At 43.4% G+C, this 23,130-nt stretch overlaps 1 protein-coding gene across 2 annotated transcripts in view; it reads left to right on the top strand.

Annotated features, from left to right (window-relative positions):
- Positions 1–23,130, top strand: part of PGBD5 (piggyBac transposable element derived 5) — a 68,641-nt gene that overhangs the window by 31,915 nt on the left and 13,596 nt on the right. Inside the window, exons 3-4 of one of the 2 annotated variants that reach the window (XM_086627300.1) lie at positions 7,684–7,818; positions 20,311–20,491. In XM_086627300.1, the coding sequence (XP_086483426.1) occupies positions 7,684–7,818; positions 20,311–20,491 (316 nt within the window). Of the gene's footprint in view, positions 1–7,683; positions 7,819–20,310; positions 20,494–23,130 lie in introns of both variants that reach the window. The other variant, XM_086627307.1, reaches the window with a different exon arrangement.

The raw sequence follows: 23,130 nt of genomic DNA on the forward strand, positions 1-23,130 counted from the left end.
GATACCTGTATAATTCTGGACAACATAGCTGTCTAAAACGCTGTTACAGTAGAGAAAGGAGGAGTGTTCTTGCTAAGCCGTGCCAGCAAGGTGCATTTCCATCAAGACAAAACAGGCAGTGAGAGACACAGTATTGTTGGAACCAAGTTCTCATTAAGATATGAAATCTAAGCCTTATGGCCACTGACTTCAATGGACAGAAGATAAAGGTTTCAGAAATGTGATCACCGTGTCTAATGTAAATGCTTATAATGGTGTGCTGTGGGACATGCTGTGAGTGCAAATCCATTAAAGGATAGAATTTGATTTGCATGTATATTCCTTCTCCCTTCTCCCGTCCCAAGCAAGGTTTGAGAACTGAACTGACAAAATCATAGCATCCTATTTGCAGTGGCAAAACATCTAAATCTCCACAAGCAAAATGTATGCTTGTGCTGAGCTTGTTAAGGAGATGCTACTTTTGAGGGGGGAAAAAAAAGGAGGAAGAATTAGTGACAGCCCAGTTCTCTTCCATCCCCCTCCACTTCTCTGCTCCCTTGTCAGTATTTATGTCAGTGATTTCTATACAGCATATCTCAGTGGTATTGAGCAGAACAAAAAGCACTGAAATACAGCTTCAAAAATAACTGTGTGAGAAAGAAAAAGGTTTTGAATCTGTTGTTAAAAATACTCTAGTGTAGCACCAGTAGCCTTTTGGGGGATGTTCCAGGCCCCCTCCTGAAAGGAGCCTTATGCCTGACATCCTCTTGGGTGCCATCAGGCAGAGCTGCGCACTACCTGACTCAAGAGACATGGACCCCATCTGTTCAAAACAGCAGAAAAGACCTCTCCCTGAAAATTGTCTTGAGTGCAGATTAGCAGACTGCAGTAAACATCAAACCTAAAATGTCAGGCCCAGTGAGAAATAATAATTTAAAATAATAACCCACTTGCACAGAAACAAAGGGAAAAGACAGGGCAAAGACCCATTCAGATGGGCTGTTGGATGTGCTGCCTCTGAAAGCGTTTTGGGAAGAGGGGCCCAGGTTTCTGTAATCAGTGACACCTGGAATCCCAAGGTCAAAATGGATTTGTTGCTTAAGGTACACCTGTATCTTAAACATGGACTTGTCGTATCCGGGTGGCTTGTGCCCGAGCCACGATCTATGCTCAAGCTTCAGGCTAATGTCTTGTAAGTGGCATCAAGAGAGGAATGACTTGAGATCCTTGCTGTTGACTGCAGCAAGGCTGTTTGGGATTGTAGGTAGACTTGGATTTGTGCTGGCAACAGTGTTGATAATATTGAGATGTTTTTGTTATTGCTGAGTACTGCTTGTCCAGAGTCAAGGCTTTTTCTTCTCACCCCACCCCACCAGTGAGTAGGCTAAGGGTGCACAACAAGTTGGGAGGGGACACAGCTGGGACAGGTGACCCCAACTGACCAAAGGGATATCCCATACCGTATAACGTCATGCTCAGCATATAACGCTGAGGGAAGAAGAAGGAAGGGGAGGACGTTTGGAGTGATGGCGTTTATCTTCCCAAGTCATCGTTACCTGTGATGGAGCCCTGCTTTCCTGGGGATGGCTGAACACCTGCCTGCCGATGGGAAGAAGTGAAGGAATTCCTTGTTTTGCTTTGCTTGCATGCGTGGCTTTTGCTTTACCGATTAAACTGTCTTTATCTCAACCCATGAGTTTTCTCACTTTTACCCTTCCAGTTCTCTCCCCATCCTACCAGGGGGGAGTGAGCGAGAGCCTGCGTGGGGCTTAGTTGCTGACTGGGGTTAGACCACGATACACCTCTGTGGACAAAGCAGACAGTCTGCATCCAACAGTCAGTGCAACATCTACCTTCACAGTTATTTCTTCTATAGATTTGATCTTTTCTTTTTGGAGAGCTAGAAAAGATTCTTCAAGTAGAATTTCTATCAGAGAGCATTTAGGGTTTTTTTTTCATCTGTAACCCCCCAAAAAAATGTGAATGCAAAAATGACACCACAGTTTCTATGAAAGGAAACGGAAGCAGAGAGAGAACTATGCCAATATACCAAAACAAAGAAAACAATCTCGTGAATTATAATTATTTTGCTAAATATACTGAGCAAACAAAAGGAAATAATTACTCTCCAGCTTATGAACATATTGAAAGCCCAGAACATTATAATTGCGTATCAGCAGCACTAACGTCAATTTCCTAAGTAAAAAAAAAAAATGGTGCTCTGACCTAGATTTGATAGGAATGACAGGAATATTCTCTGCATCCTCCAATATCTTCTTTATAAATAAACTACTGCCTCTACCTGAGCAACAAGAGGTGGAGTTTTGGGTCTATTCCTGGAGTCAGTGTCAGCTCTTTGCTGCTTAGCTTTGTAGCTATGCTACTGTCTACAAGTGGAAGCCTGAAGACAGGGAGGATGCCCTGCCTGATCTCAGGAGGTATACTGCAACAAATTCAAGGGTACCCACCTGCCAAGGATATACACTGAATTCCAGAAACCAGAGGAGCTCAGGAAAATAACATCACTGCTCAAATGTCCTTCTGTGCCTGCTGAGTATTTATGTGCTTGTCAGCGGGATGTGACTAGACAGGATTGCTGTCTCTGGCTGTCCCACAACTCCAGGCACTCTACTCTTCCCTCTCCCTCCAAAGTACCTTCTCTTTGGCATCTTGGAACCAAACAGTTCTGCATCTGCTCAGTGAAAGGTCAGCTGCGAAAAATCAGCTAAAGTCCTTATCTCAGACAGGAGTGAACTCCCTGGCAAAGAAAGACATAACTGCAACCTCTTACTTCAAGGGCATGGTGATGAGATTTGGCTGGTTACTAGGAGGTTGGTTTGTTACGCTCTTGGTGGTATCATGGGATACAGCTAAGCAGTTTCAACAGTTCTTCCAAACCAGCGCACAGCATTAGAAGATAGCTTCTCTGAAAACACAGAGGGGTAAAACCAGGCTGATAAACTCGTAGCTCGTGTCCTCATTATTAAATGTTGATTTGGTATTGGGCATTTCCAAATTAAAAGATCTTGCTCAAGACACACTTTTATATCTCAGTTTTCCTGTTTTCAAAATGGTCCTTTGTGAGTAAAGGTGCTGGTCTCAAACCAGGACTGTTCTGTCTTAGGGCTTCTGTGAGTGTAACACAAAGATGTAAGTATTCAGAGGATGTTGGCCAAGTGTAAGACATGGAGCAGAAGAAAGACAGACAGAGGAGCAATAAGAAGATTGAATAACAAGGTAAATTTCTGATGCCCTATAGCTCTTGGCGGCTAATCAGTTAATCCTCTGGTGAAGCCAGATTTTAGGGAGAGTTTGACAGCAGAAAATGATGAACCTTTATGGCTATTTTAAAATTACCTGATGATAATGGAGTGCTGTAAGAACTGATTTGTTTTTTTTCTTTAAAGAGTTGATTGAAGACTGAACAAATGGGCAGAGGAGTGTGACATCATGGCTCCATCAGAGATGGAAGTTAACCTTTGAATGATGGCAAAGAGGATCAGTAAAATGTGGATAGGCCAAACAGGACTTTGAAAGTGAAGAGAAAGAATGTCTGATATATTGGAGAAGTTATGTCAGAGAGAAGTCAAGAAAAGTGATGCGGCCAGTGTGATGGACTAGGAGAATGACTTTCCCACAGCAATCCATAGGGCAAGATTGCTTTATGTTGAGGCCAAAAGGAATACTGTTGCAAGGATGGCTGTGGGCTTGGATGAAAACTTGACTGTATGGGTGGATTGTTACTGTAAAACAAGTAATATTTTAGAGCTGTTACTCAGAAAGCATGGAAAATGCAGGCACTACCTGGCTCAGAAGACCTTGTAAGGAGTTGGAGGTGAAGACTGATGCTCAGATTCACTGACCAGTGAGATCTGCAGCAGGAGGAGAGAGATGTTTGTAGTGACCAAAAAAGGAGATAGTAAGGGGTTATCTTAAGGGAAGAGAGATGCTCTCAAATGTAGCGTAGTAAAACCAGAACTGACAGCTGGGTACGCGAGCAGAGATGTCAGATGCTAGCGGAGAGTTTAGTTTAGACAGGAGGAGCTTTTGAGCAAGGAAGCAGAAGCACTAGCTACTATTGCAGAAGCAATCACCGAATCTGTGCATACAGGTGCAGTTACCCAGAAGACTCTGTTTGCAACTGGATGGTACCTACCAAAAGCCAGAGACAAGGCAAGCTGAGGCAGTTTCTCCAAGAGACAGGCTGTGTTGGAGATGGCCATGTAGTTAAGAGAAGCTGAGTTATCGCACGGATATGTTGGTTCAGTATCTAAAGCAATGAATCTAGGAAGTCCAAGTACAAAAGAGTTAGTGGCTCTGGGCTTTGTCTGCAAGCCTATTTGTGCTGTGGTGAGAGCAGAATGGGTGGAACTGTGGAATGGAAAGATCTTTGGAGATTATCTAAAATGGAGAAGAAAGGAAGGTGCTCTGGGCAGTGGCTAGCTTCTTTGTTCAGTGAATGAAAGATGTGTGAGGGAGCAAATGCTGGAGGGGCAAGACTCCAAGATGGGACTCCCAACGTTTGGAGTGCATGTACATATTGAGGGAAAAAAAAGTGTGAAAGTTTCGCAAGAAGATCTAGCAGAGATGAGGATGGCTATAAATGAGAGGGAAAAAAACCAACAATGGGATAGCTGTGGGGAAGCAAAGCAACTAGATGAAGAGCTTCTTAGACCTGAAAAAAACTGGAGATTTGAGAGAAGCAAATGGGGTTAGTTTCTGTGAAGAAATCCACAAGATATCTTGCATCAAAGGAAGTCAAAATAGGAAGAGGGGAGGCTTGGGGACTGAGTCAAAGATGGTGAAGAGGCAGCCAGGAATACGTGTAGCAGTCAATTAAGCCTGAAAGTAGATTTTTATCTAGGAAGATGAGAAGCAGGAAAGAGTATGTCATGGGGACAGTAAGCTCAGTCTTGAAAAAGCAAGTATTGCAGTGATAGCAAGAGCGGGGAGGGAGCAAATACCACTTTGCATGGGGATTTGGTAAAGAGATGAGTTTGAGATTACAGGAGGTTCAAGGAGACTGAGAATCGAGGAGAGTGAACAAACCAATAACACTGGCCAGTGGCAACAGGGCTATCGTAGGGAAACTATGTCAGTGCCAGAAGCAACAGATTGCCCCCTTTGAAAATGAGATGGGGATCAGCTGTTCCAGCAGCAGGAACAGCCCATACAGTGTCTTGCTTGCAAAGTCCTTTACAGCTGTCGAAGGGGTGGTTGCACGTGGAGGGGTGGCAGCACTTGTCTCCCCACTTTCTCAGGAGGAAGCTAGAAGAGCAAGCTCCAGGGATTTTATTCAGTTTTTCTGCCTGTCCACATTCCCTCTTTGCAGCAACAGCAAATCTTGCCCTACATTGTTTCCATTTTTGTCCTCTCTTGCCAGCAGTTCGGTAGGCACTCAGTGGAGCATTGGTTGTCTTACAGAGAAATGAGAGTGACTTAAACATTTGGATAGGGGAAAGGAGAGGAAGCTCTGGGTGCTAGGGGAAGGCAGGGCTGAGTGTAGGCAGGGAGAAGAGGAGAATGGGGAGAGGTTTTCAAAATTCAGATTTGCTTTCTAAATTTAAGGCTGACAAGGCCTCACTGTGTCTGAGAAGGCAGAAAAGAGTGCGAAGAGTTTGCAGGATGCAGTAGAGCTGCCGTGAGGAGAACTGGTGCTGTGGTGCAGAGGAGGGAGCTGGGCTGGTGACAGAGAGTAAAAAATTTCCTCAAGTGATGTTTATACAGCCTTTTCTTTCTGCTGCTCTCCGTCCTACAGCAGGAGAGATTATAACGGTTGAACCACACCACTCTGCAGAATCTGGCAGGTAAGAGAGCCTTTCCAGAGCTGAGGAATTCTTAGCAGTGTATCCAGCCCCATCCCAAGAGATGTGGTCCTCCTCTCTGCACGAAGAGGCAGAAAGGCAGAAGTGAATGAGGGCATGTTTAATATTTGCAAAACACTGTCAGAATTCCCTGAGGGGTGTGTGAAATGCCCAAGGTGGCCTTTGGAAAGGAAGAGCAGTGTTTCGAGTGAACCTTAAGAGAGGAAGAGGATTTGGCTCCAGTAGGGAAATGGGACAGCTGCAGCTTTAAGAAAAAATATCTTTGTGTGCAGCTCTCCTTGCTTGCATCTGCATTTTGGTGTATAATTTGAACATTTCACAAGAGTGCTTTCAGATGGTCCTGTGAATGTTTCATGAGCTGTTAAGAAGTGGACTGTGTATAAATGAAAGTGTGCAGCCGCCGCTGTGTGGGGAGGGCGCGGGTGCCTATTTTGGGCTGACAGAGTGATGTTCAACAAACGTCTTGTAGTCAGGAGGCCAGCAGCTGCTCATCACTGATGCTTAACTGCTTACCCACCACAGCTGTCCTATGAGCATCACTCCCAGGTTTAATGCAACTTTGTTCTCATTCTCAGCACTGTCTGCCTGCAGATGTGCACAAAAGTAGCACACATGCAGATGTGGAAAGAGTCGGTCTGACGGTGGGAGGCTCTGCATTGTGGTTACCTGTATCTGAGCCTGTCTCCTGGGGTCATGGTCACTGGAAAAGAACCGGCTTCTTTAGATAGTAACCCATCTGACTTATTTTACACGTCTTTAAAAGGGTTCGAATTATGACCTGCTGGAACTGCTTTCCCCTCGTATACTAGGAAGGGAGCCTGCAGGGTCTTGCTCTGATTTAGCAATATGGATGTCTGAATTTGGTCAGCATTCATCAGCTGAGACCTTTCAACAGTTTCCACGCATTTGCACTCTCACAAGTGACTTGCTAGGCAACTTACACACCATGCAGTCAGGGATGTGTATGTTATGCACAGCTACCTGTGAGCTGCAAGGAGGTGGCAGTGCTTTTCTATTGGTGGGTTCTATAGTGTAAAACCTAATCATTTTGCTACAGAATTAATAGAGAGAATTGTAACAAAACAGCTGTAAGGAACAGGGAACCACTTTACATCATCTGGATACAGAATGCAGAAACTGCTCACTTTCACAGATTTTCGTTACTTGCTCCAGTCTGCCTTGTCTTTTTGTATGCCTGCTTCTGATTCTTTATCTTTCTGTCTCCTTTTGTCAAATTTTCCAGCTCCTGAGGCAAGAGCAAGCTCCCTGAAGCTGCTGCCACCAGGAAAAATGTTTTCTGTCTCTCTACCATCTCCTTAAGTTACAGCAGAAAATATCTTTTTCTCCCTTAACTTCTCTTCTCTTTGCTGCATGTCTTCCTTCGCTGTAACCAACGAGTGTGTATTATGACCATATTGTAGGGAATGTTTGAATGGAAGACATTCTGCCAAACAGGATGAAGCTGATGATATAGCTTGGAGAAGGATGCTGCTAACAATCCCCATCCCTCCCCCCCACACCTCATTTTGGAGAGAGTTGAACTCTCTCCTGTATACTGTATACTAAGACAGTGAGAGGTAGAGGCCACGTTTTGGAGGTGTGTTAAACTGTAGCTGATAGTGGGAAGTGAGAGCCATGCCTTGTAGTGTTTGGAAACCACGTGTAGAGCAGCCATACACAATGAAGTGTGCTTGGTCAGGCTTTGTTTTTTGTTGGATGGTAGCATTGAGCAAAAGCGGTTTTGCTCCTTTGTATGAGGTGGTGTGCACAAGCACAATGCAAGGATTTTATTTCCTTGGAAGAATTTAAAGCATCTTTTTTTTCAGCAGTCGTGTACTCTTCCTTTTCTTTCTCCTGCCTCTCTTCTTGCCACTTGCAGGTACTACATGAGCCCCTGATTGACGAGGATCCTGTTTTCATTGCCACATGCACAGAGAGGGAGCTGCGCAAGAGGAAAAAGAGGAAATTCAGTCTCTGGGTTCGGCAGTGTTCATCCACTGGTTTCATCTGCCAGGTGGGTTTTACCTCTTCAAGTGTCTTTATTCAGTTCCACCAGGCCCTTAAATGTATTGCAGGACCGAAGGTAAAAGTCACTTCTCTTCATTGCCTTGCTGGGGGCTACAATCCAAAGGCAGCATGCCTCTGAGTCTCATAGATACTAGATTCAAAGGACGGTGACAACAAATTCCTGATACTGTGTTTGCTGTGTGCTTTAACTGAGAGTGCCTGTCTCTAATAGTGTCATCTGTCTGCCAGCCCTAAACTAATTAAATTGAAATGAAGTTAAAAGATCTGTTTGTACATCCTAAGTTTATCTAAATGTCTAGGTACTGTGACTTCTGTCATTTTTAATGAGTCAGCTTCTCTCTCTAAGTGTATCTCTGTGTGTATATACTCTCTATCTGTGATAGCCAGCAGTGTCCAATAGACTAAATCAATATGGTATCAAGATGTCCATTTTTCTGTGAGAAACATATTAGCAGGGTTTCCTATTACATCTCTTTTCACACCTCTACTTCTAAAGAAATAAAATCTGATGTGATTTCAAGGTGAGATATGAGCTTGAGTGGGAGATGTGTTAAAGGGTTTGATTTTGGTGTTGTAAAGCACTGGGGACAACTTTTCAAAATCTCAGATTCCCCAATTGCTAATGTATTTCAAGAGCTCTTGAAAAATCTAGCCATTTCTTTTGATACCTAGAGGTGTGAGGGGGCAGATATTTTCTGATATTTCTTTTTCCCAAGAGCTTCTGTGAAATCGTGGTGTCCTGCATGTTCCAAAGCAGCAGTTCAGAGGTGCAGGTGGGACGTGCATACTGCCTTCTTAGGCTGAATGCATGTCAGAACTGCAGGGTCTGTGGATTTGCTGCAGTTGAACATTTGTTCACAGTAAAATTTGATCCATGAATCACTACGTCTGTTTGAGTAGCTATGCAAGAAAAGAGGCTCGCTGGGAATGAGGGTTTGCATTTTCAGCAGTGCTGTTCACTCTAAGAAGAAAATTAGGATTGTACATCTTCCATCCAGGTTTTAAAGCACTTGTTCTGTCTGACGCGAAATAGATTCACCTTGTGAAACATCCTTGGAAGATTCTGCTCTCAAGGCTTTTGGAAAGTCATTTGCTACACAGAGGCAGTGTCCTTTATCTCCAAGGTGAACTTCAGCAGTCCCACACGCAACTTACTACTGAAGCGTAATGGGCACAGCGAGCACAAGGTTTGCTCATCTCTCCTGCCATGTTTCTCCCCCAGCCAACTGCCACCGAACTAATAAGTCTTCAGACATGCCAGAAGTTTTAGATTCTGAGTTATAATTACGTTGCACCTCTCATCCTGTCCAGTGAGAGAGTAAATTAATGTAATGTCAAATGAAACAGAATAGATGCTCAGCACCACTCTAATCCTCTTGCTCACTTAATGAATTAGATACGCGTGCTTCACTTGCATCCGGATGACGTCCGGGATCATCTTACCAGCCGCCTTCTATTTTCATTCCATGACTTGGCTGTAATTATCATCCTGTAAAATGGTTGGGTGAGAGGGACCTTAGGGGAGGGTAAAAAAGAATATACAGGAACATGGGCATTCATGCAAAAATGGAAAAACCTAGTCTGATAAGGTTGGGAATCTTCAACTATGGTGTGCTTGAAATGGTACATTCAGTTATGTCTCCCACTTATGAGGGATCTTGCAGAATGCAAAGCACTTATTTGGTGGTTGTTTGGTTTATTTACTGTATTAAAAGAGAGGTTTTTTTTTTCTGTGTTTAACATATTAAGAGAATTGATGTAAACAAGAAGAAAATCCATTGTTTTCCCCCTTCATATGTGCACCTTCCCCTTCATCTCTTGTGAAATTGCCGTCATGAAGGAAAGACTTGTTGCCTGATAGTTAAAGACTGACTGGTCTGTCACCTGTCTGCTGTCAGAAAAACCTCACGGTACTCACTTGGAAATATGTAAAAATTCTGTAATACTGTCTGGATGAATTCCCTCCCTCATTGTTTCCACATGATGGCATTGAGGTCATTTTATTCAGGATAAAATGTGACTATAAACACTTCATAAATCATGATAATTCCATTTCAAAAGTCTGAATAATGTATGTCTATAAAAATGCGAGGCAGCCCAGACAGAACAGGTAAGTGAGCTACATATGACTGACTGTCAGGAATGGAAGGAACCTCAAGATGTGAGGTGTGTCCAGTTTTGGGCCCCTCGCTTTAAGAGAGATATTGAGCTCCTGGAGCGAGTCCAAAGAAGGGCGACTAAACTGGTCAAGGGGCTGGAAAATAAAACTTATGAGGAGTGGCTGAGGGAGTTGGGGCTGTTTAGCCTGGAGAAGAGGAGGCTGAGGGGAGACCTGATTACAGTCTACAAATACTTGAGAAAAGATGGTGGGGAGGTGGGGGAAGGGCTCTTTACATTAGTGTTGGGTGATAGAACAAGAGGAAATGGGTATAAGCTTAGTCAGGGGAGATTCAGGTTGGATGTTAGGAAGTATTTCTTCTCTGAAAGGGTTGTCAGCCACTGGAATAGGCTGCCCAGGGAGGTGGTTGAGTCCCCATCCCTGGATGTGTTTAAGAATAGGGTGGATGATCTACTTGAGGATATGGTTTAATGGGGATTAGGGATGGTTGGACTCGATGATCTCTAAGGTCTTTTCCAACCTAGAAATCTATGAAATCTATGAAGAGGTCTGTGGTGCTCCTGGCCAAAAGCAAGGTCCTCTAAACCTGAATGATGAGCCTGACCTTAAATAAATCTCCATTTGAGGACATCCCAGTTTTCCCAGTGATCTGCTTTTCCTACAAAAAGGGTTGATTGGTTTGTTTTCCTTTGAAGCCCATACTGAGCTACTCTGTGAACAACTCTTGGCTGGCAGCTCACAGAGCAGTTGTTAATGTTAGGACTTTTAGCTTTTTGACCCCCAGATTCCCCTCTCTGCTTGTTTTCATGAACAAAACTCCAAATCACTTTTTGGATGTGAGTAAATACTTCCGTTTGGCTCTTCATTTGTGTTTTTAAGCAAATGATGTTTGGTTAAAAATCCAGCCTAATAAGCCATTCATGGAACAGAAGTGGCATAAAACCTAAATATTGCTTGTGGCTATAAGGAGGTGCATAGGCATGTATATGCATAATATAAATAATGTATATACATTAGCTGCTTTTCTGTCTTCTGTAATACGGATAACCTGACTCCACTCTGACAGTTAAGTCTCTGTTTCAAGATGGATGCACAATTTCAGATCCTATCTCTGCTTTGGAATTTCTCATGCAGAGCATCTCCTTGCAGTGAATAGCTTTGCTGAGTATCTTTTCACAGTCAGCTGGCCAAGTGGGAACATGCAGGAAGGACATCATTCAAACAAAGTAAATATACGTCTACAGCAGCTGGGAACATGAACAAAACCTTTCAGAGGGTTAAAAGGGCTCCAGGAGAGCTGACTTTGGCAAAGTAGGCAGCAAAACTGCCCCAATACTGTTGCCTTTTTCAGTTGTCCTTGATGCTGGACATCAAGGTGGCAGCAGCTGCTGCTGCAGGAGGTGCTTGGGCCTTCTCATTTCTTTCTGATTCAATGAGAACAGCAAACTCAGCTTGCAGGACCTCAGGTGTTCCTCTCTGCTCCATCTCCTCATTTTCCCTCCAATATATTTCCCTACATATGTGTTACCACTAAGACACTTTTCAAACCAGTATTTTAATATCTTGATTGCAGTTTAAATTATCATAGTAGCTTAGAAGTGCTTTTTCTTTCTTAGAGTATTTGCTGAGTAAGTCATCCTATTTAAATCAGAACTCTAGTTGTGTCAGTTTTTTCTGTATTTTTCTCTCAAAAAGTCTGGATCGCTTCCTTGTAAAAGAGATGCATAAATATGATTGACAGAACTCTTTTCATTTTAAAATATAGCAATAGAACTCATAAAAAACTGCTGAGATTTCCCAAATGTCTTATCAGGGCTAGTTATTTTGTCCTGGTAGGGACACATCACGCTCTCTCTTTCCTTTTCTTGAGTGGCTCATAAGGAATGAACGTGGCCATGAGTAACTGTTACTGCGTGATGCTTAGTCCTTGCATAGCTTCTCGTGCACAAGAAGGTCTTTTGCAGAAGGAGAAGGAAGCACAGGAAGCTGGTGCCAGTGCACTGAACCCCATGGAGAGTCAGGTGGGATGAGCTATTCCCATAGTGGCTTTGTCCTGAACCCATGCCCATGGCACAAACATAACCCTAAAGACAGTCCCTGACCCAAAGAGCCATCAATCAACCAAATGAAAAGCATATGTAGATGGTAGGGCGTACTGCAAAGGGACAGTCAGGCAATATTAATCACTGTGGTAGGCGGTAATGGAATTAGCTCATCAACCTAATTATTCGTTTAAAAAAACTGTGATATCACGGTGGAGAGGAGGTGACTTTGTGGATGTTTATATCCTTTCCTATTCCTTGGGTGAAATTTGTTCTCTGAGGCTATTCTGAACTCTCTTCCCTTCCCACACCCCTTCCCCCGCCCCCAACTATACGGCTCTGCACTTGCTTTTATTCACTGGCAGAAAGTTCTTGCAATAATGCATTCATTTTCACTAATATCCCTGTGAAACGTGTCGCTCAGATTTATGAAGTACTTTAGGTCCTGTGGCTGGGACTGAATTTGAGTTTCCAACCTTCCACTGCTTACCTGAAGAAGTGATGAGTCAGAACAGATTAAGGAAGAGGACGTGTTTCTGCAGCTTGAGCCTTCCCACATTACTGAACGGTCACTGCTTGCACTATAGTGGTATGTAAAAAGTGCAACCTGGATCAGGGCAGCTCCTGCATGAGAGGGTAAGACAATGCTCTCAGTGAAGGGAGATGTCTGAGGTCGCTCTAGAGATCAGTGCCAGAGCTCTCAGTTGCAGCAAAAAAAAACCCAAACCAGTGTAACCTCATGCTTTTATAGTAAATACTGTAGTTCATTCTTTATTTCGGAGTAAGTACAGTCAGCTGGAATACTTCATAACCTTGTTAATTTTAAAGAGTAAGAATTTTCTTCCAGAATTCAGGGAAACTCAGATGGTGCCCCAAAGAATTTACAATTTCACACCAACACCACAGAAGTGCATTCAGTCACTGGGAGAGGGAGGGGTAAATAGCCTGGAGTGAGTTTTGTTTTCAAGGTCAGAGTGACAGGCGAGTTTAGCCATCTGTGCATTTGTTCAATAAGCTGCTCAGAAATGTTGGTGTTCAACCTGTTCTGTTTGGAGATTATTTGAGTCCTTGGGTTTCTTTAAACAGTGCCCTGATAATTTTTCTCTGTTGCTAGAACAGTTGCATCTGGAATGCACAGATGTAGCGGCTGCTTTGAGGAGGTTCTTAGGTCAGGCCTTTGGCTGGGAGGGGATCCCAGGAAATCTGATCGCCTTCATTTGTCAGTCACTGGTGGCTGGAAAATCCTGTCTGCTTTCTTCCTCTGGCTCCCACCAGGCTCTGGCTTTTTAAATGCATGCAGTTCTGTATTGTCAGCATCTGAGAATCTTAGATCTAATTGAAAGTCAATTATCCTCTTGCTCACCAATACTAAGCGGGAAGGTAGTTTTGCAGATGTGTGATGGGTCAGCCCCATTCATTTCTGCGGAGTTTACAGTCTTACCGTGCTTCTAGACGAATGGGAAGAACAGACATCTAAATGTGACCTAATGCATAGATCTGTCCCGGAGTTTGCATACAGTCCTAGTCTCTGTTTTTCAGGTGGGAATGAAGGTTATTTTTAGATCCCGTCTGTGTCGCTTGGAGTTTCTGATGATAAAACTACCTGTATAGTTGTCTCCTTTCTGCGGCGAGTCTCGCTCAGTGCAGCTCTGCCCTAGGAAGGAGGATAAAGGCACCAGAGCCTCCTCTCTTCCTCGCTTAATAGTCTTGCCGTAGGAACGCCCCTCATGGATCCCATCCCTTTGTGCTGAGTGCTGTAGGCAGAACAAAAAGACAGTCCCTGGCCCTAGCAAGTTTAGCATCTAGATGCAAGATGGAGGCATAATGCCTCCCACAGCGAGTCACTTTAGGTTCGGGCACCTTCTGGCTGCCTGGAGGCTGTGCAGGCAGGTGTACAGCAGGGTTTGCTGGCTGATGCACACAGCAGAGAGCTGGGACCGACAGGCAGTGCTCGGCACCAGTGTGCTCCCTGCTCCCCGGGAGCCTGCACAGGCCAGGCGGTCATCAGCCTTGTCGCTCCTGGGAATGAGCTGGGTCCTTGATGTTACTGAATGTCATCTTCTGTTTTTCTCTTAAGATTTTGCAGCCTTTTATGTGAGTATTTTCCTCCTTGAGCTACCACTATTATCCTCTCAATGGTTACAGCACTTTAGGTAGTTTTTACTTTTCTTATCTTGCATCGCTTATATACTTTCTCACTGAAATTTATCCTCCTTTATACACTTCACAGCTCAACAGTAATTTTCTTAGAAAGACTAGAGCCAAGGCTGTGCAATTGTATGTGAGACCTCGATCATGCACCTGAGCTGGGCTGCCAGGTACACAAAGGGAACCTGATGAAGCAGCGCTAAGAAGGTAGCAACATCAATGCATAGATTAGCAATTGCGTTGTGGGGATTTCGTCCTTTCTAAGAAAGGTATTAAAGAGCAAAAGGAAAAGAGCTTTGCAGAGGGTTAGCAGTGATTTCCAACCAGGCAGGGGAAGGGCAGCATGGAAAGAAACAAAAAGTGGCCATGTTTGGCATCAGCGTTGGATGCCTGGTGTCACCAGGCAAAACTCAGGGCAGGAATCAGGGTACTGAAGAGGTGTAGGAAGAGCTCAGTAGTGACAGCTAAACCACAAAGGCCTGTCTCCATTTTCCAGCCCCATTCCCTTTCGGTGCTGCAATGAAAAGGCAGTAGGCTGACCGGTCAAAGCAAAGGGTTAGGCAAGTGATCTTGGTGGAGCACTGTCTGGATGTCAGATTTGAGCAAGGCCAAGGAAGAAGGATGATTGCAGTAATTGAGAGACAGGCAGTTCTTATGTATTTGAAAGAACAGGAATTGCTTTATCATGGAGATGTGTACAGATATGAGTCAGGCTGATGTAGATGTGACTGGCCTGGGAGAAGCTACAGAGTCAAATCTGCTTTTGGTGATCCACAGGTTGTTGGTCCACCGTACAGGTAAGATGTCATAGTGTTCTCAGTGATAAAGAAATCACATAGAAGAGGGTTATCATGGAAGGAAAACAGGAGCTTTATTTTAAGCCATATCGGGCTTGCCTTGTCAACTCTACCAGCATCTTTCTGCCAGTCTCACAAAGGTCTTGTGAGAAACTTTGAAGAATGTGTGCAGACAAAACAGGGATATGCCAGTCTTCAGCACAAAGATATTAGCTAGATCTATGTGTTAATGCAGATTTAATATTCAAAATAGAAGGCAGAGGGAGATCAAGGAAAGAGTTTTATAGGGAACCCCAAGAACTAGCTGGGAACAGGTTGAGAAATCTGTGTTCCTTGCGTGCTGTTTTCAAAGGAGCCTTTAGAGGAGCAGGAAGAGAATGAAGAGAGGCTCAAACCAGTGAAAAGATCTGGTCATGGGAAGAGCACCATCAGTGATGTCAACAGCTGCTGAGGAGAGCTAGACCTAAGAGCTGGATGAGAAGAGGGCATTAAAGAAGGGGGGGAATATGGGGCTGCAGAAGGTTTGAGTTGGGACTGGAGGGAAGGGTCTCCCAACAGCATGGTAACAGCAACAGTTAGAGATTGGGTTTAGGATAAGAGGGGAAGACAGGAGTCAGGCAGGATCTAGAGGAGTGGTGCTAGGAATGAGCAGTTAGTATTTTTCTGTGAAGTCTATAGAAAAATGAAGTTATTTTTTCAATAGCTATTCAGAGTCCAAAAAGTATGATAGTACCGTTCTTTGTTCTCTTGCTTTTGTAACTGTGTCATCTAAAAATTTGGCTTCTGTTTTGTGGGGTTGTTTAGAGTCTGCCCTTTGTGAGATATTTGCACAATGTAGCCTTCAAAATCTTCCTCCTGTTTATTATACTAACTTCCTGCCCCTTTTTTTTTTTTCCTTCCAAATGTCATCTATTTCATTTGAGAATTGAACCCTAGGGTGTTTCAATTATATATAAATGTGGAGTATTTGGGATGAACTAGTCACAGTGCTTTCAATTTGCCATCTGAGCTTTGAATATGAGCAGAAATTGCCAATGTTTTAGTTTCTAGGGCGTTCTTAAATGTGCAGTCAAGATGCAGCTTTTGTTCCTAAGTGCTCGGGGTTTTTGCCGTTTCTAGCAAGACCTTATGAACCTTCCTCATGAATTTTCCATAGAGTAAATTGCAAGCACAGAGCAAGGAAATTCCTGTTGTCTTGTAGGACAGATGTCTACTCTGAGACCAATCTTCCTCTGATAGCACTCTCTCTAGCAATCTGCCTCTGTAGCTGAATGTACTGTTTGAGTTTCTGATGACAGGTGATTGACTTGCATCTTATCTTCACATGTGAAATCTCCTGCTCAGAAATGTGATGTCTTTTCTGATTGCTTTCCGTGTAGGCAAATGGTCTTTCCAGAACAGTTTGCACTGGTTTTCTTGTTTTGGAGAGCTCAGCACAGGCTTCACCCATACCCTGTCACTCTGGCATTTGGGTATATTGACAAATACTTCTGTGTTTGTGATGGGAGGAGGCAGAAGCAGTTGTAGGTGAAAGGAAAGGTGAGCCAGAGACTGTGAAGGTCTTTTCTTACTGTCAGGCTTTTCAGGGGCAGAAACCGTTAGGGGTGCTGCATGGAGACTGAAGGCAGAAGAGATGAGGGTTTGAGAGATGAGTTTAAACTGTGTGAGAAGAGAGAGCTGGTATTGGTGCTTGCGGGATTAAAACATGTTGGGTTGAAAGTATCTGGTGCAGTAGGGCTGCAGTAGATAGAAAGATGGCAGAATTGAATGTGTAGCTGTTCTGATAAGAAAAGAAGAATGGAGGGATGATTAGAGAAGCTTCTTCTCCATCTCAACATTGCCGAATAAAAACCTTCAGCCTGTAGTTGTCTCCTAAGACAAATAATGTTACATCTATAGAAGTTATCCCATTTAGTGCTGTAGATCAAATGGTCAGTAGCCACTAGAGAAAGATACACAGTAAAGTGATCTCTGCAGATATTCAGAAGCATTGCTTTGCCTGTCACCCCACAGAAGCAGAGGATGTTGCTGCCAACATCTCCATCTGTTGTCCAGCAGCAGTTGTCGAGCCTGTCCTGGCAATGTTTTGCTGTGGGAGCACACGGAAAGGGCACAAAGCTCTAATGCTGTCACAGGGCAAGCCAGAAGCTCTAGTGAATGGTTTAACAAACATTTTAGGGGAGCAGCTCCTGACTGTGCCTGTGAAGGTCTTGCAGCTAATTTCTAGCAACTTGGCTTTTTCTGCAGACTGCTAACTGTTAAATACCACTTCTACTGCATTACAGAATGGGAGGGAAATGCTGTGGGCTTCAGTAGGCAGGATCTTGATAATCTGAGGTAGAAATGAAATTAGCTGATGAGAGGACAGGGAGAGGGAAAATAAAGGCCATAGGGGATCCTAGGCACTTGCAAGGATATTTGAAGCTGTGCCTTTGCCAGTTGTCTGTACCCAACCACTGTTCACAGCAGCCTTAATGCCTTCCAACATTATGCTGCTGTCACCCATCTTCCCAAAAGAAGTGAGCATGATAAAGCTTTGCATGATGCTTCTCCAAAACATGAAAAATTGTGCCAAGAGCAAAGGCTGTGCCTGCATAGGCAGGAAAATGCCCAAGGAGAGAAAAAGGGGATATATTTAACATTGGAGGAGGAGGGAAAGTTCGTTAGTGGATATGGATGTTTTGATAAAGGGCACTGGGGAGGTGAACATAACAAGGAGGGATGAGAATCACAAGGTGGCCATTACAAGGACCTTCGAGACAGAGGGGAGTGCAGAGGCAGGGTGCCAGCTGCACAGGGGACTGCTAACAAAACCTGTGGATTATATAGCATCCCAGTAGGAAAATAGTGATATCTCAGTAGACAGTTACATGGTGGGATATACTTTAAAGTAGCTGCTTGTGGACCCAACCAACCCACGGTGAGGGATCAATTGGCTGACCAGCAGACTGTCTCATCCCTTGGGGAATACTCCATGGGGAACACAAAGTGAGTGTGGAGCTGTAGAGACTCTTGGTTGGCTAAGACTTACTGCAGTAGGGAGGAAGGTGTAAGACACTTTCCTAGACTTAGAGATTCCTGCTTTGTTTCAGCTCAGCCACTAATCCAAGGTTAAAACTAATCTGTCCTGCATCTTTATCTCCACCGCCTTGTCTGTAGATTTTAAGGGCTTGATGTGTGGTCTCTGTGCTGACATACTAGTAACCTAATCTTAATTTGAATGCCTATAATCACAAAATACCTTTGCTGTAAATTTGGAGCAATCTACCCTTTGTATGCATTCCACTGTTGAGCTGCTCTCTTGAGCCCTAATTAGTAACCTAAATGACTTACCGTAATTAGCTGCTACTCAGCCTTAGCACTGGGGAAAGCACAAATCTGACAGCTTTCAAAAGTGAGTGAAGCATGGTCAGGGAGTCTACCAACATTGCTGCCTTTGTCTTCATCTGGAAACTGTTTCTATCAAAAAAGATTTTTAAAGATAAATAATGTATATTTAAGACTTCTTTTTTATATGTGCTGTACTTTTTGGAATTATCGTGTATTTGTCCTTGCATCAACTTTGTTCTTTAGCACGTCAGTTACTTCAAAATACAAATTATGTTTCGTTTCTCGGAGATCTCATACATAACACACTCCTCTGGGATCTGTTCCATGATGCATGAATTGCTAGGGAATATCACATTAATATGTCTGGAATACCAGTGCTGGGAGATACACCGTATAAAATAGAGAGAAGTTGTTTAATTGTATTTTATTCCCCTCTAAGATCATTGAGATGTAAATTACTGGAGCACTACTGCAAACATGTAAGCATTTTTGTTCTCTGAGCATTGTAATGAACTTTCTTTTATGAGGTGGTGTTGGTAAGAGAAACAGATGTATATACAGGAAAGCAACGCCTGCCTGCTCTGAATGGGTGAGTTTAACAAAAGCTTGTTGTGGATACATCACTCTGACAAACAAGGCAAAATTCCTTTTCCCTGACCCTGAATACTGAGCAAGTTTCAGTTTTTTCTCTGAGTAGAATTTTCTGGAATTTCTAAAAGATTTGAGTATTTCAGAGCCCAAAGTCACAAAGGCAGGCCTGAGCAAATTTTTGAGAAAATTTGCACTTATGTATGTTTTTAAATCTTTGCAAGTTCTATGGTGTTACAGTACCGTTAGAGTGACTGAGCACAGTGTCTGCTGCTTCCCGTTTCTCTTTCCAGCACGTTATTTCTGCTGCCTTGTAGAACAAGATGAAGGTCAGATGCCTAGTTGATTTTAATATGTGTTCAACTTTAGTAAAAGTTATGCTTGTAAAATACTATCGGTAAAATACCAAAAATCAGTAAGAATCAAAGTCTTGAGCACAAAGGAAGGGTTATGTGCTTTCTCCCTGTGCATGACAATGCAGAAGACATCTCTTCTAGAGGGATCACTTGTAGGAATGAAGGCATAGCTTTACTTCAGTGCTCTTTCAGTTGGTGGGTGTACTAACTGTACTGTGTTCAGTTAGTTATAGTCACATTACTAAGGGATAATGTTCCTACACTCTAACACAAACGTGTACGTCCACCTGAAAATGATGGTGACGGCTCTCTTGAAACATATAGCAATGTGGACTGCACTGTGGCTGGATACACACTGAGGCTACTGCAGCCTGCTACAAATAAGCTCGGCATTTCCCAATTAACAGCAGCATATTGCGCGGCACCCTGCTTCCTGGGTCAGTCTGGTTTGGTGGGTTGTCTCCAAATCATGATCTAAGTAAAGGATCTGAGCATTAGAGCTGTGCCTGGAGAGTGTGATGAGGATGTTCTGGCTGGTTGGGTACATGCATTGCTGGCTTCTCTCATCTACGGGTGTGCACACGCACTTGTGTCGCAGCCTATGGTTGCAGCCAACAGAAATAGAACTGAACATTACTGCAGTGAAGCTAATGGGCTGCTTCCTTCTGGTCATCTTGTAGTGGCCTTTCTTGAAACTGAAGTTCCCATGCTCTCCTTTTGCTGGCAGCATTAAAGCCTATGCAGATTCAGTACAACACGTAATCTCAGTTAGGACTTGAGTCTGTTCCTGCCACTCAATCTTCAAACTGCACAACAGTGACAAGAACCTCAGGAAGCCCTTAAGCTGATGCGAAGGGCACTGTATTTATCAGTAGCTGTGCCAGCTAACCTGAGGTGCTTTTAAAGCAACAGCCCCAGGTGCTTTTAAAGCAACAGCCCCTTGAAAGGGGCTTTAAGTATTAGCAGTTTATAAAAAGTATCTGCTGGCTCGATTCTCAGCTTGTCTCCAGTTGAGTTGAGCAGGTATATAAGCAATCACATCTGCTTCCCCTGGATTCATTATAACCTTCTGACTTTTCTCCTCATTTCTTGTTTAAGATTTATGTCCATCTCAAAGAAGGGAGCGGTGCTGATGGGCTGGATGCTTTGAAGAACAAACCGCAGCTCCACAGTATGGTGGCCAAAAGCCTTTGTCAGAATGCCTCTGGGAAGAACTACATCATCTTCACTGGCCCAAGCATTACCAGCCTGAATCTCTTTGAAGAATTTGAGAAGCAAGGTGTGTATCGGGTGACTCACTGGGTTTAATGATGGCAGACCTTGGAGCCCTTCTGCCACTGAATTCAAAAAACTCCCAAAAGGCTTCACTGAGATTTCAACTCTTTGGTCATCTCTAAGAGAAGATCTCATTGATGAAAAGGTACTATGCAGAGGACTTTCTAAGTTGCTCTTTAAATTTTCCTCTTTAAATCTTTTTAAAGTTCAAAACAAGGATGTAAAATCATTTTTAATAAGGATACTTAAAGCCCTTGCGTTTGTTCTTTGCCTTAGAAATATCTAATCTCCTAAAGGGCCTGAGGGACTTTCAAGGGATTTCCTAGCTGCCTGCGATTTTTCTGTTTCTGTTGTGAAAGACTGGGGATGGGATGAATCCTTCAAGGTATGCCTTAGAAGTCCTTGCTGGTTTAAAGATGTGACTTCTCTAGGTGACATTTTATGCTATTGCAAAAGCCCTAACATGATTGGCTTTTTTGCTGGTATAAACATACCTTGGTAGGACAGTTTTTAGTTCTGAAAGCAAAATAAACTCTACATTGGCAAAAGCACACTTGCCAGCAGAATGTCCATCAACATGGCAGTGTGGCTTTCCCAGCCAGTTTCTTGCTAGTGTAGAGGATCCCAGGACATCTTCCCTGTCAAATGCCCCCTCACCTTGAGTATGGAAAAGCCACATGTTGCTTTACTTTCAGAAATGCTGAGGACTTGTGACTCCCCTTAAACTACAGGCTCCTGCACTCGACAGTCATTTATAAATCGTCTCAATGTAACTCTCGGCTTGTTCTTCAGTCAGCACGGCCTTTCAGAGTCGGTATGGTACGTACAATAGATCCTTCACAACAGTAAGACTGGAGGCTGCGTTACGAATCATGTAGGAGGAGGTTGCAGGGCCATTTCCCTTTTCAGCACAGCACTGATGATAGAGTCTTGTTTTTGGCATGTTTTCCATTGCAAAAAATTAAACCCACCTGAGGCATTATATTAATGAAACGTGGCCCAAAGCAGGGGGAAAGACTGGGAATTGAGACAATATCTTGATTCTCATTTGAAATGAGAACACCAGTGAGCTGCACCAGTGCTGTAGCTCTGCACTTCAGACTGCGCGGGCACTGCGGGCTCTCTCTGTTGAGCACCATGCAGGACCTGGCTCCTGCGTTATTTGAGGTAAGCTGAAAGCTCACAGGGTACAGTCGAATACTGCCATATTCTCACAAAAGACTCATGGTTTCCCAAATGCTGCAAACAGCCAAATGGGAAAGAAGTCAAGCATATTTATAGTGCACTGGAGCATTTCCTCTGAGCGGAGACTGTTCTTTAGTAAATGACTGTTTTCACAGCTGACTGTAAGTGTTATATTTTTAAGACTACTAAAGCAATGATGCAAAATGTGGGTCCAAAAAATTTAGAGGATAACCCACATACTCCCAGTACCTGAGATGTGTCAGGTTTAAATGTAAAGACTGACAGACAGAAACTTGACTGCTGAGTCACACCCTTTATGTTCAGCTAGGGAAGGATAAAGACAATATGGCATGAGCCAGTTGGCCCATAACCTCAGTGAAAGAGATGCATGGCTACTAACTCAGCTGAGTGTTTATTACTTACAGGTAAATCGAATTGTTCGCAGGAGTGAATTATTCCTGAGCTTTACTTTGAACAGATCATTCAAATTAACAGCTTCTAGCAGGTGGCAATTCAGTAATGTCTTTTTAAAGCATGTAATTTTGACTTACCACCTGATCAAATATGCTAATGCTATACTGAGATTTCAGTTTGGTACATGATTTGTTATATGGCTTCGTGAGACTTTTTATGATATTTGACAGCTGCTTCCAAAATTAAATTACAGATCTGGTACACACTATCACCTTCCTAGGGGTGGAGCTATGGGGTGGGTGGGTGACGGACACTAAGATAGCACGTTTATTATCTTTGCAAAATAGCGTGGTACTCCTATACAAAGAAGATCATGGGGAGAACGTGAAAGTGTTTCTGTTTCATAAGACCATGAGGTTGTCTGAGTTTGCCATGAGTTACTAGGGGATAGCTCAGAGTTTTTGCAAGGGGATGTTGAACTGGAACGACTATGAGACAGTGGGAGAGTTGAGATGCTAGAAATGTCAAGCAGTGCTGAGGTCAGTAAGAGCACTGGAGGAGATGGTGTTTACTGAGTCTGCTGCAAAGCAGCTCAGGTATTGCCAGCACCTGCTGGGATCCTACTGCATTGGCAGTATGTTTGGGGAGAGGCAGGCAGGAAAGCCTGGACTCAGCAGAGAAATCTCTCCTTGTGTATCACACAGTCACTCTCAGCAAGGACCTTAATGTTTTTTTTTCTGATATGTGGCTTAGCCAACTAAATCTGAATATGGCCACACCATGACTGAGAAGTGTCATGAGAGCCTGTTGAAAAGCATCTATGCTCAGGTGCTCATGACAGTTCAAGACCCATCTTAAACTGAAAAATTTACTTTTCTTGTTCAAGAAAATTTAGTTTCTGGGCTAGACCAGGATCAGCGGTAAAAAGATCCCATTGAGAACTGAAAGCAAATAGAAATTGGTATTAATTTTAACTGCTTTATGTTGTTTGGGTTTGATTTTGGGTTTTTTTTGTGACTATCAACGGAGAAATAGGGTGAGATT

This window comes from Tauraco erythrolophus, chromosome 2, assembly GCF_009769465.1.
Source record: "Tauraco erythrolophus isolate bTauEry1 chromosome 2, bTauEry1.pri, whole genome shotgun sequence".
NCBI classification, from domain to species: domain Eukaryota; kingdom Metazoa; phylum Chordata; class Aves; order Musophagiformes; family Musophagidae; genus Tauraco; species Tauraco erythrolophus.